Source organism: Ambystoma mexicanum, chromosome 1q (genome assembly GCF_040938575.1).
Source record: "Ambystoma mexicanum isolate Mex_15411 chromosome 1q, UKY_AmexF1_1, whole genome shotgun sequence".
NCBI lineage: Eukaryota > Metazoa > Chordata > Amphibia > Caudata > Ambystomatidae > Ambystoma > Ambystoma mexicanum.
In genome coordinates this window covers 939,132,422-939,151,840 of record NC_090922.1, presented here as the reverse complement: position 1 = coordinate 939,151,840, position 19,419 = coordinate 939,132,422, and the positions used below count along the sequence as shown (strand labels likewise).

At 47.2% G+C, this 19,419-nt stretch overlaps 1 protein-coding gene across 3 annotated transcripts in view; it reads left to right on the top strand.

Annotated features, from left to right (window-relative positions):
* Window positions 1-19,419, top strand: part of PRKACB (protein kinase cAMP-activated catalytic subunit beta) — a 1,065,959-nt gene that overhangs the window by 190,877 nt on the left and 855,663 nt on the right. The window contains exon 1 of one of the 3 annotated variants that reach the window (XM_069641608.1): window positions 4,330-4,589. The exons of the other annotated variants lie outside the window; for them this stretch is intronic. Coding sequence (XP_069497709.1) covers window positions 4,583-4,589 — 7 coding nt within the window. The 5' untranslated portion in view covers window positions 4,330-4,582. Of the gene's footprint in view, window positions 1-4,329; window positions 4,590-19,419 lie in introns of those variants that run through there. 3 annotated transcript variants of the gene reach the window in all.

Here is a 19,419-nt window from a genome sequence, read left to right as displayed (position 1 = left end):
TAGTTTCAGGGCTGTTTCTGAGATGGTTCAGCTGGTGGCACTGAAACACAGGTGCATACTTTTTCATCTGAGGGAACGGGTGGAGCAAGAGTTGGAGAAACTGGTGCAAATGGACTTTATTGAACCAGTTGAAGGATCCAACCCGTGGGTAGTGGCACGCAAGCCCAAACAACCAAACTGTCAGAATATGCGTGGATATGTCTCCCAAACAAAGCAATAAAAAGGGAGAGGCACATTAGACCAACGATTGATGACGACGTGGCTGATCTGCAGGGATCATTGTTTTAATTTTTCTTCAAAGTTTGTTTTACGAGATGGCTATCAGTTGGTACTTCACCCAGCTTCATGGTACATCACAACGTTGACAACCAACAAAGGCCTGTACCGATACACGGATACGTTTTGTAATTTCATCGGCAGTGTTTCAAAGTTCAGTGAGGGGGCACTTGCAGGCATTCCTGGGGCCCTAAGCATTAGCAATGACATTCTGGTTTTAGCCTGGTCAGAAGTGGAACACCTTGAGTGACTAGAGAAGGTATTGGAGAGAGTGGAAGCTCTGGGCCTCAACTTGCACAAGGCCAAGTGCGTATTTCTACAACAAAGGCTGGAGTTCTTTTGTTTTGTATTTCAAGAAGGAGGTATCTTGGCGGATCCTGTCAAAGTGAAGGACATTCAGAGTGCAAAACCTCCTGAAAACAGGTGTGCATTTTTCTGGGCATAGTTACGTGTTGCTTATCAAAAATCTTGCTATGCTATCCGAGCCCCTTCGCAATCTGACCAAGTCAGTCCCTGGCAGTGGATAACATTGGAGTGTTGCAGCAAGCTGCATTAGATGTCATCCAAGCCCCCCAACCCCCTGGGGATGGTGTCTGGGAACAAAACGGTGGAGGTTGAGCATTGCAGGGGGAGGCAAAGATGTCCGGACTGCTGACACACCACCTGAAAAACCTCAGGGTGCAGGGACAACACCCCAGAGACTGGAAACACACTCCGAGATGGTCCCCAGTCACATTGTCCACCCCCCTCAGATATGGACCGACCTCAAGGTGACCAGGTGAACCTGTACCCAGGTCCTGATTTGACAAAGCCAGATCCTCCAGAGAGCGGGACCCCGTACCCACCTGATGGTTGATATAAGCCAGAGCAGCAGTATTGACAGTCTGAACCAGAACATTCTTCCCCCGCAGCAAAGGCTAGAAGACCACTAGGGCCCACCGAACAGCAGCCAATTCATTCCAATTGGAGAACCTCCCCAAGTCCAGATGTGACCACTTCGCCTGATGAGTCGAGTCCAGGAGAGTCGCCCCCCAGCCCAGGCCACTGGTTGGCAGAATGATCGGCAAGGTCAGGGACAAGGGCACAACCCTCCGGAGATGGGAGCTGACCAAACACCAGCAAAGAGACGTCCAGAGGAGAACGGGATCAATGAGTCATATTGAAGGGATGCCATGGCACAGCAGGTGACGCACCAAAAGTATCAAATGCAGCTGGGCCTAGTGAACCACAAAGACACAGGAAGCCGTGTGACACAGGAGACGCACATGGTCCATGGTCGAAGCCCAAGACCCGCGACGGAGAACCTGCAGGAGCGATTGGAGCCAGGAGGCCCTGTCCAGTGGGTGCTGAACCAATCCCTCCCGGTGCAAAACTGGGCACCGATCTGCAAGAGAGACAAGTGGGACTTCGGAAGATTGAGCAAAAACCTCTACCTGAGCAGGGCACGACAGACAACATGAAGATTTGCCACCACCCGGAGACGGTAACTGGCCCGGATCAACCAATCGTCCAAGCAGGGGGACACCTGAATCCCAACCAGGTGCAAAGACGCCACCAGGGGAGCAGAACACTTCATGAAAACTCAACCTGGTGGTTGAGCCCCAAGGGCAGAACTCTGAATTGGCAGTGACCCTGCCCCACGGCAAACTACAGGAACCGCGGGACATGGTAATCAGCATCCTGCAGGTCGAGGGAAACCAACCAATCTCTCCCTCAATACCACTAGGGTGATGGACTGGAGGGTCTCTAACTTGAATCGCAGAGACTGAATCAAGGCATTAAGATTCTGCAGGTTGATGATGAGACATAAGGAGAGCCCCCCCCCCTTGGCTTGAGGACCCGAAACACTCGTGAATAGTAGGCAGTTGCCCTCTGGCCCGACGGCTCCAGGACAATGGCCTGCTTCTGAAGAAGGTCCTGGAGGGCAGAGCGCAGGGCCATCCGGTGACAGAAGTTCTTGGGCACCTGGAGACTGGACTCCAAAGGAGGGGGAAGTCTAGCCGATACCCCAGGTAAACCGTGGGCCAAGCCCAGGAGTCTGAGGCCAACCGGTCCCAGTTCTGAGAAAAGCAGGACAAACGCCCGACCCTTCTGGTCCACAGGGTCCCTGACCGCAGCCTCCTCAGCAGTCCTGGAAGAACAGCCCACAAGGCTGGCCGAATGTCCTCCACCTCCAATACATGAGGCAGGCCGGATGACTCTCCCCTGATGGAAGTACGACTTAGCCATAAAACAGGGCATGGAGATCTGTTTCAATCAGGCCAACTCACAAAGGACCTTGTCCCAAATGTTAGAAATCAACGGAAAACTTAGTTTCGGGGGAATGTTTATACTGCTAAATAGACGGTTCAGCAACTCGCTCCACAACAGAAGGCTCCTCAAACTCCATAGACACGTAGATCTGGTCCATCACCAGTTGGATGTCATCCCGATCTGAGTACTTGCCAGAGACTTCATCTGACGACGGGGAGGACCCAGCAGCGTCCAAGGAGGAGAAAGAAGGATCGGAAGAGCAAGACACCACGACTGGTCCAGGCACACCAGGACCCGCAGCGCGGGAAGCATGAATTCTCTAAACAAGCTTAAAAGCATTTACTAGAATCCCAAGGAGCAGGGGAAGCCATCTTCCTCCTCTTAGCCAAACTGGAGGAAGAGAAAGAGGCATGCTCAGCATACTTCTCTATACCGGCGTTGCAGAGAAACAAGCAGCCCACCCACCCCTGGCGACTCGTACACCAACTATAAACGGAAAAGCCCAGAAACCTGCCGGCGGTGTCCACATTGCCCCAGCAATGTCATGACACAGTCAAGGCCCAGCAAGCTCCACCCCCTCAGGGGATGAGCCGCAAGGGCCAAGCTGCAAAATCAGGCCCCACAATGGTGGACAGGAGAAGTGGGCCCCTGCAAGCCGATCCTCTCGCCACACGGGAAGCCTGCAAGGGCACCTGGGGTAAGGCAGCATCGCGGCTGAAAGTAAGCCATCCTGGAGGAAGATGCAAAACAGGACGCTGGTAGGACGGAGGCCTCGCAGCCCCCTGCCTTGAGCATACTCACCGGGGGGGGGCACAGAACCCCCCAGTCATCCCCCCTCACCCCCCCCCCCCCGCGGGATGGCGACTGCCACCTGTAAGCCAACGGGCACAACCCGCTTGCCCAAGGACACCGGCAAAACAGCCGCCGGACAGGGAGCCTGGCAGGAACCCTAGCACTCCGCAGCTACCAAGCCCTGCAGAGGAGCCATTCAGTGCGGGACACCAGCGTTGCCCCCTCAGGAGCGTAGCACAGAGGGGAACCAACCGTTCCAGCTGTAACAAAAGAACTGCTGTGTGTTGGGTAAGTGGAGATTATACCTCCTGGGAGGGCCAGAGGAGGCCAGCTTGAAAGAGTTCCTGTCAGTATGGACATACTCAAAGGTAAGTACTGGGACGAGGAAGATGGACGTGGAGGTAATACCTGCCCTATAATGTGTGGACCGAGGCATATCGTATGTATACCTAGGAAATGGAGGATAAATGGGCATCTGTGTCAATGGAGAACACATTTTCGCTCGGGACGATAGCTCTGCGGCAACGTGCTCGCGTTGGAAGCAAGACGACACTGAGCAACACGGGTTCGAATGCCCGGGTCCGCGCTTAGAAACCTCTGGGTATTAAGCGCTTTATAAATAACCCATCTTATTATATATGCAAAACCCAAACTGCACTTCGTGGTCAATGCTCTTTTTAGGATTTAGTGTTTTCTGCCAATGACTATCCTTTTACCAATGCAGTTTTCGTTAATGTCACCAACACTATTCACGTTATGATTTTGCTGTTCTGTGCTATCGTTTGTTTTTTTTGATTTGTTGCCGGCTAGTTAAATTTGCAGCACGCCGACATGCGTTTTGTAGACGCTGCAATTTTCCGTTTATCTGCTGCTGTAAGGCTTGTGACCAGAAGCTACACTGGTGGTGCAAGTTACACGATAATTCAGATCTAATGTTACCATGGGAACACGTGCTTGATTTAATCGAGAACATTTTAAACATCCTGGTGTTTTAACACTTATACTGCCATTTTGTGAAGCTGTTCAAGTATGTAAGTAATGGTTTCGCGTTAACGTATTTTCGTACTGGAAAAAATACTCCACTGTGTACTCGGAGGACGATTGCAGTTAAAACGGAATTCTGTTCAAAAGAGCATTTTGGATTTCAGTGGGTGTTCAGTGTGCGTTAACGGAATCCTTGCTGTGCATCTGGGAATTACCACAAATTCCTCCTGTTGGGTCATATCGAACGCAACATGGTGTTGAATGCTAGTTTTTGAACATGAATGGTGAGTAGATTTCAGTAGTTGTTTCTTCTTGTGTTTATTTTGTTGTTGTTACACAAGTGTTGATCATGTGCTGCAATATTCTTGGAAACCGCAAACCTCTATTGGTCGTCTTGCATGCGGTTATGCAGTAAAGGTTACCATGCTTAATATTTTACATCGTTTTTTATTGTTCTTTGTCCAGCTCGTTGGTTTCAGAACCATTATCGCTTTAATTTTATTTTAAGGGATTTCATTAAACATTATTTTTAACTCCATCACTTAAATACACGATCCTTTCCTAGTTAAGTAAACGGTTTAGCCAGTGCTCATTTATAGTTGAATGCATGTTCTTGTTTTTTTCATTACGCCTGATTAGATCACTTTATCTTTTTTATTTTGAAGCCTAATAACATACACATTAGGCTGTTTTTAGTCAGTTCAATTATATGCCCGTTTGTTCTTTCCACTTGTGCAGTGACTATTTTCAAATTTAATAGAGGCTAGCCACATTTTTTTGGTTATCTGAGATCCAGTAGAGCTCGTGTTATCATGAGTTGTGGTAAATGTGCTGTATATACGAAAGATAGTTAATAAAATTGTTGGTCATTGCAGTCAACACGAAGTGCATGACTGTTTGCGTACATTGACTGTCTATATGTTCTTTTGACTTCCATCCCAGTCAATTCAATGCCTATATTGCATAGCAGTAATACCCAAATTATTCTTGACCATTTCCCAAAACTAACTTTCTCTTTGGTGATGGTACTCCAGTAACTCTTGTAAGAAATTTTCAGCCCCAAACTGAAACATTGAAAGCCGAGGTGTAACGAGACACCACCGGCATGCCACCTCTGCTCTCCTGTGGTGCCCCCTCAATAGAACAGAAGGCCTTTTGTTTTTATAAATCTTTGAAAGGGCTAAATCCTACCCACTGGAAAACAGAGGGTTGGAATTCAAGCCACTCTTCAAATGAGATTTCTGGGCATAGTCATGGTTTATTTTGTTGCCCATGCCTCTCTCTCTGGTATAGGAGTTAAAACGGAGGGCAAGGGATATTGGCAGTTTCAGAGGGGGTTAAAGGGATGGGTGAACATTTTAAGGGAAGGGAGTGAAGATGGGCTTGGAGTACCACATAATTATTACTTTTTTTTTTTTATGTTTGTGGGAAGGCTCTGGCTGCAAGTCTGCTGTGGCAAATTTGCACGTCTCCCCCCCCCCCCCAACCCTCCCAACTCATGACTTTCTTCTTACAGGAAGTGTCGGGCAGAGTTAGAGAACATTTATTATCCCTCTTCTCTTTCAGGGGGTTCGTGGAAACTTCCAAAAATTAGAAAACAAGGCAAACTTCAGAACTCTGGTGCATTTCCTTGCTTCCCTGATGCAAGTGCATGCCTAGTAAGTTCATGGATTATGCCCTGTAAATTATTTGGTGTTTGGGAACTTGTGGTCAAATTTGGGAAACACGATATGGAGACGAGAAACAAAGATGTTTTTAATGCCAACCAAACATGGACCATGCTGATACAAAAAAATTCAAAAGATGAATCTATCAAATCGTTTTCATATTTAAAGCTTTGATCTTTCAGCTAGCGCAAACCTTTTATTTTTTTAATAGTTTTTATTAGTTTTCCAACATGTCATCCATACAGCTCAGTAAACCATTGTACATATTAACTCTCACGTACAGTCTCATGTTGCATTTTCTCCCCACAGCTTCCCCCCAATACCCCTGCCTATAGTACACTTTGCTCTCCCCCCCCCTCTCCTACAAACGTTTCCTCTGCCATTCCGCTCCGGCAGGACTATCTCTTCCCAGGCTTTCCCGATCTGACACGGATAGTGTCGCTACTAGTTGTCTCCACGCGACCAACATGTACGCTTCCTCCTCCCCTGCCCTACCCGCTGCCTCTTGTGCCAGACCATTGTTTCAGCATTCGCCCATTTCTTAAGATCTTGCCACCAGACCTGTGCCGGCGGTCTCCTACATGCTTTCCAGCTCATTGCTATTCTGCGTTTAGCTAGTATATACGCCAGGTCTTTACGTTTGCTCACGTGTTTAGCTCTACAAGGCCTGCGGAACCCCCCACACACAGGCACGCCCAAGAGGAGCTCCCGTCCAAGTTAATATCTTTTTCTGCCATGATATGGGCCACCTCCCTCAATTTTCGCGGCATGACGAAAACATATGTAGCATTCTTGCATTCACTTCCCCACATTTCGGACATGTCTGTGAACCTGCATGTTTAAACTTAGCTATTTTCTTTGGGTGTCATGTATGCTCTGTGGGTGACGTTCTAACTGAATCTTCTGCAACCGCGCGTTTCTCGATACCTTTTTATGGTATCCTTGCACTCTGACCCACAGCCCTTCCTCCATTGATTTCCCCCACCTCCTCCCAGTTTAGTCTCATCTGGACCACCTCTTTCCCAACCTTTGACATCAGCAACTCATATATACGGGAGACCTTGTGGCCCCCTTCAGGCACGCCATAAATTGTTTCTATGACTGCCTCTGGCTGTTGGGCCAGCACCTCTTTGGGCCATGTGCCTTTGATGATCCTCACTAGCCTAGAATATGTGATATATTGTCCATGATGCAACCCTGTGTCCTCCACCAATGTATCACACTCCTTAATCCTCCTATCGCGCCACACACCCCCCACTGTCACTATGCCCACCGGTTCCCACTTCCTTCTGATGTTCAGCCTTATTTGCTCATCTACTCCTTCCAGCGCCACTAGCGGTATCTGTGGGGAATGCAGGGACGGATTCTCCATTAACTGGCAAGCTATGCGGCACGTCTTCCCACCCAGGTCTAACCGTCTGCCCTCTCCAACCCTCTGTTGTTTTGGGAAACAACATTGTGGTTCAAGAAATAGGGGGTGCTCTCGGCACTCAGCAGTGACTAGAGTGTTTGTTCCACCCATAGCCACCTTGCTACATACGAGTTGGAGTTGGCTAGCCAGATAGTATACTTCAAAGTTTGGCAATCTAATGCCTCCTTGCTCATACGAGTTTTGTAACTCCCATAATGCTATTATATTCCTGGAATTATGGCAGATGAAACCCCTGCATATGCTCTGTAGTTTCGAAAAGAATTGTTTGGGTATCGTTGGGCTATCGTTTGTGGGATGTTAGCAAAATAGTGTAATAGCCTGGGCAGTACCACCATCTTTAATAATGCCACTCTTCTCATCATAGCAAAAACAAAGAGGTGATGGCTGGAAGGTTTAGAATTAATCTTAACCACTGGCAATGCTCTGGGCAACCCTCCAGACCACCGTTCTTCGCCTGCCAAGCCATTACAGAAGGGAAAGACCATATGCAAATCAGGCTTGGCCCCATCCCAAAAGGGGCAGTCCAGCCCGAACTGCTAGGCCACATCCCTTCTGCACGAGACCACAAGCATCCCCAAACATGTTTCGCCCTTGTTGAGGCTCATCAGTGAGGAGTAGCTTGGGTCTCTAGGCCCAGCAGGCACGGGACCCACGTCTGGGCATACCCGTCCCACTCGGGGTGACATAGCAAAAACAAAGAGGTGATGGCTGGAAGGTTTAGAATTAATCTTTAAAGAATTAACTCTTCTCATCATAGTCAAAGGTAGCTTGGCCCAAAATACCATACTGTTTTCTATTTTAGATACTGCCTTTACGGTGCTTTGCCTATGTTTGTCTTCGGTATTATGACATAAGTCTATACCCAGGTATCTGAATGTCTCAGTTTCCCACTTTATCGGTAGTACCGGCTGTTTGTGTTGTGGTATTCCTACGTATCTCCCCAGGGGGGGATATGTTATGTTATGTTAAAGGTACTTGTACAGCGCACCGTCACCAACAGAATTGGTCCCCAGGTGCTCTGGCGGATCTGTAAACGGGCTGGTAGGGTTAGTCGGGTGGAGGGGGAGTAGGAGAGTAGGAGAGGTGGTGTGCTGTTGGCGGCCTCAGCTCGGTATACACCAAGTGCTGGGCTTTGGTGCAAGTATCGGATCGGGCAAGACCTTGTGTGCTGAAGGTGCTGTTTGTGTGGTTGGTGCGGTGTGGTTAAGTGTGTGCGGATTGCTGGAAGAGAAATGGCGGTGGGAGTTTTATGTGGGTTGAGTATGCAGAGATTTGAAGGTTCGGTTAGTGGGGTCTGTATCCTGATACTTCTGGTTCCATTTGAGCTGTATGCCTGTCGGTGGGGTTGTTGCTGATTCCTTAGCCTGTCTCGATGTGGAGTGTGATGTTGCAGCGCGGACCCAGCTGTGTCCTAGTGAGTATTGTATGGAGTAATAGGTACGTCTGAGCCTTTCTTTCGGGTGTGCAACTGAGTTTAGTGCTACCTATTCTCTTGTTATCGATTGTGACGGTGGTCAGTCGGATCTACAAATGGATAATGAGACACCTAGTACTTCCGTCTTGGTCAGCCTGTGTATTCAGTCGTTAGTTTCCTCCTTTCATGACTGTCTTTCAGTTAGTCCTTCCGTTTTCCATAGAGTGATTTCCTTAAGAGCTATTGTTTGTTTGTTTTTTCTGTGTGATGGCGCATTGTGCTACCTACTGTATCTTGATGAGCATTGTGTAATGTGAAAGCTTATTTCTGTTTCTTACCCTCTGTTTGGAGCTATGGGAGTTTTCTATTCCCTTGATATCTGCCGTGACTAGGTCTGTTGGGCATGGCTATGGTTTAGGGCTAGGGTGCTAGTGAAGAGTCGTCCTGGTGTTCCCATCTTTGTCCTCCTATGTATTCGGTCTTTTGGGTCCTATTAGAGCTGTCTCTCGGTTAGTCGTTTGGTATGGGTCCTATTACGGCGGTCTCTCGGTTAGTCTTTTGGTATGTCGTGGAGTATTTTCCTTAGGGTCTTTTCCCCGTCGATTGCTTGGTGTGGATCAGGGTCTGTCTCTTCGTTCATCAATGTTTTAGTTGTGTGTGTGTGTCCCTGTGGTCAGTCTTCTAGTTATGACCTGAAGAGCCAAGTTTTGAGTAGTTTCCTGAATAGTAGGTGGTTGCTTGTTACGTATGTATTTTGGAAGGTCATTTTAGTTTTTCGGCACTTGGTGAGAGAAAGAGGATCCTCTGAGTTTTCTTTTATTGTAGGGTTTCGGTTCCAGGCGGATGACATGGCTTGATCTAAGTGTTCTTGTTGATTGATATAGATGCAGTTTGTCTCTCAGGAACTCAGTGCCTTGATTGTATACTGCTCTGTGCGTGATGCTCGACTTTTTCGGATTAACTGTTATAACAGACACCCTCGCATACCGTTCCATAACCTCCAGAATATATTGTACGTTCTCTTCTGAGTACCTCTGGTACAACAGCATATCGTCCGCATAAATCGATATCAAGTGCTTCCCACCCTAAGTGCCGATTCCTACTTCCCCATATTTCTACCTTAAATGCCCTGCTAAGGGTTCTAATGCTAGGATGAAAAGCATTGGAGACCACATGCATCCCTGTCTGGTGCCTTTGCTCAGTTGCCATTGTTCTGAAATGCTTGCGCCTGTTCTGACTCGTGCCAATGGCTCACTGTACAATAATCAGACCCATCTCAGATATGCGTGCCCAGTTCCGTATTCTTCCAAAACCGCCAATAGCCAGAGCCATTTAACCAAGTGTTTTGCATCTTTTTGGCCCTATGGGGAAAGCACTAACACTTACCTCTTCCCGGCCCCTTTCTCAAAAAATAAGTAATTGGACTCGGACTAGCAGAAAAAGCACACATACATTTTGAGGTTCTAAAATGGCTCATTATAGGCCCTTTATTTATACCATGTAACTATAAATGCCAATAAACATATACAAGTGAGAATATGAATATATATATATATATATCTCCACACACTTTGTACCTCGGTACAGAGTAGTGGGAGTGCACTCCAAGAGCAGTCCAGAGGAGGAAATGTTCTCCGAACCCTGAGTCAAATCACCAGAAATGTGCCAGGCAACATTTTTTCCTTTATTTAATATTATGCCATGGAAAAAAGAAAAGCACTGCAAAAACCACGCGTTTCGTGGTACACACACCTCTTGGTCGCGTTCAGGGTGTAAACATAGCTGCAGGACTATTATGCTCATGTGCTCTCTATGGTTGGGCATTGTAAGGTAATATCCTGTCTATGGCTAACATTGATTACATTAGTATCAGGTTGGACATCTTAAAACAGCGTTATGACACAATCGTCCATTAGGCAGGGTATGTAGTTTACAGTCTGCATTGCATGTTATAATTACGACAGTGAAATAATGTTGACAGTTATTCGCAATATCTCACACCATGGCAGTATACACATATATGCTATCTGATTTTGTGTGCATGTCCATGCATACAATTAACAAACTCCTGCTTAATGAAGAGTAGACTCTGTGAGATACAAGTCTGCTGCGGGCCCAACAGTGCTGCACTGAGTGCAAGTATGCTATTAGCTGCCTAATCTTAAAGTGCATGGTGCTTCTAGCAGCTTGGTAACTCTACTTTGATAGCAAGGTGCTATATGCATTATGGCAGCAATTCATAAAGTGCTTACTTCAATCCCTTCAAAAACTGCTAGTGCATCTCATATAACTTAATCCAATAGCAGCGCTTTCAAGTCACGATAAAGCCTAAAATACCAAGTGTCTACATGTCCAACCAGAGCCACTCTAAATTTATAGCAAAGGGTATATGAGGGGATGTTAAAAATGAGCGTACCTATGTATCTATCTCTATGTAGAGGCAAATACATTGCCCACCCCGAAAAAAAGAACAAATTAAAATATGTTTTCAAATTGTGGTAATCTAAAATACATTCAATAAATCTATGTAAAATCTATCAAAGTTACAAATGTCTTTACCTACAATGTATCAGAAAAGCGGTCCCTGCTCCTAAACATCCAAGCCTATGTAATACTATCCTTAGTTTAGGCCACCATGTGTCTTATGTGAGAGAATCCCATACTTGGCTCTAAAAAGAGACCAAGGTGTCCAAAATCTTAACAATAAAAAATATATATATAGCTGTGAATGCACATTGTCTCAAATATACTATATGATTAGCCAACTCGTGATTTCAGTCTTCATGTACCCAAGAATGTATACACTTCCTCATCAAGGTTATGACCCCTTGGTTTTTTGGTTTATAGATCCAAGATGTATTTGGTCTCAAGTTGTCTCAGGAGGAGCTCACAATTCCCTCCTCTCAGTGCTTTAGGAATAGTGTGTATACTAAAAAAAGCAAAATTCTCCAGCTTTCCTTAGTGTTTCTCTTAAAAATGTAAAGCCATCGGGTATGTCGGGTCATCATTTTTGATAGCTCTTATATGTTGAACCACCCTCCGCTTCAGTTTTCCTATTGTGCTCCTGACATACCATTTATCACACAGGCAAGTGAGTACATGTATAACATACTCGGTTTTGCAAGTAATCCTTGGCTTAATGGTAACATTTTAAAACAGTATGGGGTGCAAATAGTCTTTTGTAATTTTCACAAATTGACATGCCTTGCATTTCATAAATTTATGAAACCCATCTGTTTTGGTACCAAGCCAAATTTGGCCAACTGGAATAACTTTAGGGGTCATCTAGCTTGATACTAAATTGTCTTTTAATGAGTTAGAGCGTCTGAAGGTGATATTAATGTTGTCTCCCAAGATGGTACCCAGATGTTCGTCCTTTTAAAGTATATGCCAGTGTTTGTGCATTATATGACATATATTCTTAGAGCCTTTACTAAATGTTAGAATAAGTCCTGTGTCTGTAAAATCTGGGTCCTCTCGGGTCACTGAGTTAGACATCAGTAAAGAGGAGGGTTCTTTGTCTCGTACTTTACTGTTTTTTCTTTCTAACACACTTGGGATAACCTCTCTGTTGAAACCTTAAGGCCATGTGCCTGCATTCTTTATGAAAAGTTTCAATTTGGGAACAGTTTCTCCTTATTCGGATGAATTTGCCGTAAAGTATGCTCCATTTGAGGGCTGTGGGGTGGTTGCTCTTAGCATGTAATGGTATGTTGGAACTCGTAGGTTTTCTATAAAGTTCAGTCACTAGTTCTCCTTGTGCCACAGTAACAAGAATATCTAAGTAGACAATAGTATGTGTGTGTATGTATGTATGTATGTATATATTTATATTTTAGAATATAGGTAACTTCACCGTTCGAAAGGAAGCAGAAGAAAACTTCAGCTTGGCCACCAGCAACACTGCTTAGTCCCTCAGCAGGTAGGCAAAGAGATCACTACGCCCAACGGGGTCTAAAGCGGTGCTCTCGGCCGAAGAGCAGAGCACAAGTCGAAGGGACAGAGGGTGGAAAAACCCAGCGCCCCTCTCTTGCATGCATTCCCAGACCCTTTATCATGCATCTGCAGTGTGCTCCAACTCCCTTTCTGTATTCGTCCTTCAATGGACAATACAATAACTATTCTCCGCAGTTGAATGTTTACGTGACCGTGCTCAGTTTTCCCTGCTTCTTGCTCATTCTGTGAGGCCTGCGGAAACGGACTTTATTACTGAATGGGAGATGAGTGTTCAAAATGACTGCGCATCGACGCCATGTTGTGCTGGCTCGCTTTTTTCAGACTAGCATTACACAGTGTCGAAGACTTACAACGCATCCAGTGAAATTATTGCTGCCTCCTGGGAGCTCCCTTGGACATAATCAATAACATGATGAAGTCTCTGCAGATTTTCCGATATATTACTATGTGGGACATACCCTGTTTGGTCTGAGTTTGTTTATGACTGGTTTTAACCTATTCGCCATCATTGCCGTCAGGATCTTACTGTCCTGATTGGGCAGTGAGAGCAGTCTGTGGACCCATATTCCGTGTCCGGCTTGTTGGGTTTAAGGAGCGGCATAATGATCGCCTCCCGTAGAGACCCGGGCAATGTGCCTGTAATAAACGCTTCATTCAGCATTGCTAGCAGGGGGGGGGGGGGCGGGGGTTCGGGAAATAATTCTGTCTTTTAGGCTTCACAAAATTCACCTGGGAGTTCATCTGCCTCTGGGGCCTCGCTGGTGGGCAGTAGTTTAATTACTTGTTCTTGCGCCTCTGACGTTATTGGGACCTCTAGATTCGCTCTCTGCCTCCATTTTGGGGAGTGTAATCTCTGTTAATGTGTCCAGTGCGTCGATCTATTCTCCTTCAGTGGAGTCTGCATATAATCTCTTATAGTATAGAAAAACCTTTGTTTACTCGTTTCTGGGTTTCTCGTATCTGACCATCCGTCCCTTGCATTGCTCTTATTGTTTGTCCAGGGGCCTCACTTTTGTATTACCAGGCTAGTAATCTGCTTGGCTTCTTACCTTCGGCAGGCTGCCTCTCAACATATTTCCTATAGATTAGTTTACTTAGCCTCTTCCAGTGATCCCTGCTTTCTTGTTGTAATTGGTGTATGGTCTTGGCCTCCTCTGTGGATCCCATGCCCTCCCGCATCATCCTTTCTAACTCCCGTTCTGCGTTTTGTAATTCCTGTGTTATACCGGCGTGTAACCCCTTTGATTTAGACATTGCTGCTTCTCTCACTACTACCTTAAATGCTTCCCACATTGTCCCAGCCGAGTCTACACTGCCCGTGTTATGTTTGAAATACTCGATCTCCTTTCTCAGGTCCTCTCTGAACACTATCTTTTAATGATTCCGTTCTGAGTCTCCATGTCGGGATTCTAGCTCTGGGTGGTAGAATCTGCCACGTTACTACCAGCGGGGCGTGGTGTGAAAAGACCATAGCTTTGAATTCTGCTCGTCGCTTTTTTTGTTAACTCTGTTCCGATAAATATATAATCTAGCCTTGTGTACAGGTTATGTGGGGCAGATTAGTGTGAGTATTACTGATCCTGTGGTTGGCGCAGCCTTCATACATTTACCAGCCGAAAAGCTTTTAACAAGGTACTTAAGGCCTTCGCTGCCGGAGTCAGTTGTGTGACCTTTTTGTCCGACCTATCCCTCACCGGATCCAAGGTACAATTAAACCCCCCCGCCCCCAACGCTGTCCATATACAGACTTATCTTGGTATATAGGGTTCTGAAGTAGGCTGTAGTATCTTGATTCGGGGCAAACATTGTTGATACACACTTCTTTATTTTCTACCAGCCCCCTTATCAATACCATCCTACCATCTTGGTGTATGGTGGACTGTAGTAGCTTGAACTGGACATGAGGCGCTCTCCATGTTATAACCCCTCTAGCGTAGGCTGAATAGGTTGCTCCCAGGGTTATCCCTTTCCATTTCCTTGTTATCACATCCTGCTTTTCTTTGGTCAGAGGAGTCTCTTGCATCAATGCAATGTCTATTTTCTGTCTCTTCAAGTGCGCCATAACCCTATTACGTTTAATATAGTTAGAGCCCCCTCACATTCCAGGTTATTATCCTCATTTCACCTATTTTATCAATTTTCTACTCCTCCTATCTCCGCCCCCTCTCTCCTCCTCTCACTTTCAGGGTGGTCTGTAGGCTCGTCCCCCTTTAACTTCCCCAACTCTCCCCCCCTCCCAAACTGACCCCTACTTTACCCTCCAATTCCCCAACTGTCCCTAACATTTCCCAGCCCATAATATAAAGCTCAGGCTTCCCTGCATCTCGCTCCGGATTTGGCCCTACAGCCGGCTCACAGTACGCAGCAGGTAGATACTATTCTACTAGCAACCAAAAACAAACTCTACTCTACTGGGGGTGATCGTGTGCTCCCATCGTCATCTAATCCTGACGACCCAGGTGCTCCTGCTTTTAGCCAAACATTCGTCCCTGTGCAACCATGGTGTGATGCCGGAAATGCATCTGAGGGACAGGGCCTCTGAATCCTTGTCCTTTTTCTGTTTTTACCGTGTGTTCTGTCATGTTTTCTGCCCAGGAGTCCATGAGGGACTCCTGGCAGTGCAGCTCTCTTTTGGTTTGGTGAACAGACCCATGGGATACCCTTATGGCACCCATGGGTAGGGGTACAACCCTGTGCCCCTAGTGTATGTTTTTGGGCACCTGTGGGTGGCCCACAGAGCAGGGTATGGGCTGGTGGCAGCTCCATGCTGAATTTGACAGGTGCTCTGGGTGTCCTCCATTTTGGGATACCCAGGCCCTGCCATTGGAATCAGTTGATTCCTGATAGGAAACAAGATGGCCCCTGTGGCCTCTTGCTTTCTATTGCCTGTTATCTTGTTTTTCCCAAAGTCCTGGGAAGCCCTGACTCTGTCCCTTCCCCCTGACTGGCTGTTGGGTGGAAGTTCCATATATGGTGTTGTTGTGAAGGCCCAGCTAGACTGACTGGAGCCTTCCCAGTGACTGTATGTTGTGGGTACCTCCTGTGGGTGGGACCTGGGTGAATGGAGTGTGTGACCAATATACACTCCTTGTTGTGGTTGTCTGGTTTCTGGCATGAGAGACAAAGACTGAGACAGCCCTGCCCGAAACTGGCCTGAATGCAGTGTGTAGTGTTGAATGGCTGGGTACTTGTCCCAATCCACATTCCTTGTTGTGAGTGTCTGAAAGGGAGGAGTGTGGCCTGAATGCACTGTGTGCCTGATTGGCTGACTGACTGCATGAATGCCCTTCTGTGTGATTGGCTGCTGTGTGTGTGCCAGCAGTGTGGATGAGAGACAGAATAGTATATCTGGGGACCTCTCACCACTGGAAATTGTTCAGAAGCATTCAGAAGCTGAGTCTCCACTTAAGAGTAACTGGATTTGCTGATCCTCGACGTCCAGCTGGAAGAAGAAGACTTGCTGTGGCATTTGCTTCGACGGAACTGAAGGTTGTCGAAATCGTCGAGGACTGACCCGAGAGAGGACCTGGTAAGGCGCCCTCTTCCCGTGCTCCGAGGGACCATCGAGCACCGCTGAATCTTCGCCGAAGCTCCCTGGACGCCAGACCATCGAAAGGCTGCCGACCGGAGAAGGGGACTGCCGAGGAGACCGAAGTAAAGCACCCGGACATCGACGCTGTCGAAGTCCATTGCCGTCGACCAGGGTTCGCAGGTCTGTGCAACCGCTGGAGGCCCGTCGAAGTTGTGTTGCCCAGCCGGGGGAACCACTTGACGCCGAGCCGCCGACGACCGGAGCCGTCCGCTCCTTGCCTAAGAACATTTGACTCGAAGGACTCCCTCGTCCGCACCGTCGACCGCTTTTGCCCTGCCGGAGAAAGTCGAGGACGACCAACGCGCAGAGGAGAATCCGCCGGTGGGTTTCCCGCCACCTCACGATCCCAAAGACTCGAGCGACTCGACGCCCTTGCTGGGCTCCCGTCTCTACAATCTTTGCGGTCCAGAACTATTGTCATCGAGGTGCCCCGCACACCTCCGCCTTGCAGGACGCCGACGCCCCGACGCCGACGAGCACCGCTCGGACGAAGCTGCCGCCTCTTCGACATCGTTCTACCTCGTTTGTCGACGGACGTTCGATGCCCCGTGCCTCCCGCTTGAAAGGGAAGGCATTCAAGAAGGGCCGTCGATTCCCCGTCGCCGAACCCCGAGGTCTTCGACGTTTCTCGACGCCTCTCGACGATCCGTGACTCCTGCTTTAAAGGGGGTCATTCAAGAAGGATCTGTCGACGCCTCTTCGAAGAACTCGACTCCACCAGGTACATTGGGGGGGTAAAAACATTGTAGGAGAGAATAAGACTGTTGAACAATATATGGACTGGGCTTGTGTTATATCTCTTTATTTTACAGGTTGCCCAGGTGGGGGGATCTCCACACAGAACTGTGTCCAGTGGTAGGGGCCAGTATTCTGCCTATTGTTTCAACCCTCTGTTATCTCTCCTCTCTCTATTTGCTGGTTTCCTGCTTATTGATCTGCGTGCCATTGCTACAGTATTGTGAATGCACTGTTATGAGGTCTAATATTAGTGGTACCACTTTAGAATTGTAGATATTTATCATTATTGGTTTTCCTGAGCACAAAGTGCGTTGTTGTGATAAGTGTACATAACCCTTGAATATTAATTATATAAAGACTGTGTTTTCAGTAATACAGTGTGTGGACATTCCTTTGTGGGGGCTTGGGGATACACTGTACTTAAGAACCAGCCTGCATCACCTCCTGAGAAGCTAGGCCTTGATTGCTCGTCCATAGCTACCGTATTAGAGAATCTTAGCTGGGGTCCTCTGTGCCTCTCCTCTACCATATAGAGAGCGGAAGTACAGACCCCCCCACCGGTCTTGACACATGGATCTATAGTGTCACCAATATATTAGTCACCCCCTGGTTTGTTAAACATTTCCAATGAACATAATGCAGACAAAAGTAGTTCACTTAACTTCCGCTTCTTTTAGGGTCCTCTGCTTCCGACGGCAAGTTCAATGCATCCATCCACTTATTAACATCCTGCGGAGTCTCGAAGACAGTGTGGCCCTTGTGTATGACCTTCAATTTCGTGGGGTATAGCAACATATACTTCATATTGGCTGCGCGTAATGTTCTTTTGATTGCCACGTAGTGCAGTCTTTGCCTTGCACCAAAAACGTGTAGTCCAGATGCGCCGTGATGGTCGCCGATGCTCTGTTGATTGTTCTTCCTTTCCGAAAATATTCCAAGATCTTCTCTGCGTCCTTATAGTTCAATTTTTTCGCAATTACTGGTCTGGGTGGGGCTCCCGGTGGTGGTCTCCTAGTCGGCGTTCTGTGCGCTCTCTCGACTGTGAACCCTTAGGTGAGGGACCCTGCACCAATCTCCTGCAGAAACATATTTTCGATGAAATCGGTCGGGCCCGAACTTTCCTTTCCTTCGGGGATCCCTACAATTTGTACGTTCTCTACGTGCTCTCCCTTCTGCCTCTTCTGCTCTGCTTTCTAAGTGTTAGACTTGTTGCTGCAGCTTGGAGACTTCCTGAGAGTTAGCTGTGCAAGTGTCAGTGTACGCCTTCACCTCTTTTTCAAACACCAGTGTGCTCTGCCAATCCTCTGACATCTTGCCTCAGGAGGTTGCCGTCCACGCTAACCGCTTCAATTGTGAATTCTAGGGCCGTTTTCTGCTCTGCGATGGCTTCTAGGATGTGCTGTTCACGCTGTTTGGCGTCTTCTGCGGTTCGTTCCTCCTGCCCTAGTGTCTTTGCAGCGTCCGTGGTTTGTGTCGGTTTTGCAAAGTTGTCCATGGTGGGTTGCTTCCCCTTCGACTTGCTGGGCTTGGACGCCATCCTCCCTCCAAGTCACTTGTTTTGATGCTTAACTACAAATGAAATGCCACCCCCTGCACTGACTTTTATCTCTTCTTGCTCGCCGTCTCCCCGCCTGGCGTAGTCGCTGGCTAGTGCATTGAAATGCCAAAGGACGTCTTCCATAGGCTCCTTGCTCGACTTGCCAGATTCCCTTTCGCCTTAGCTCACCAACTTCTGTTCTGCTTCATTCTGGCTATCTTGTGTCCATTGTATAGGGTTTTGTGCACGACTGTCCTTTTCTCTCAGTGACTCAGCTCCCGGGTTATTATGTACTTTATGCCACTCTATTCCTCCACTAAGACTCGCTGCGATTAACTCTCTCTAGGTGCAAACTCTCCCTGAGGGAGACTGTTTCTATATTTCCCTCTCATAGCGAGGGGATTGTTCCAATGTTTGCATCTGAGGTGATAGAACATTTTGTGGGGAAAGTTTTGTCTAGATGCGATGACACGCTATAACATAGCACACCTGTAGTAATGGTTAAGTTCACTTTTGCATTCCAAGGACCCTTTTTTAAATTCTATAACGTTTGGCAGTGTTAAATGAATAAACACAAAATTCCCCAAAATCTATTGTCACCTGTGAATTGTTATGGGAAAATGTTGTGGTGAACAGTCATCTGAGGCAAAAGGTATGTTTGGGATCCAAAAGTTTAGAAAAACGACGGGATGTATTCAATCCTAGTCCAATGTACAATGCTTTCATGGTTTGGAAAAAATCCACCCAACAGTTCGTTTTAACCAGGAAAAGACGTAC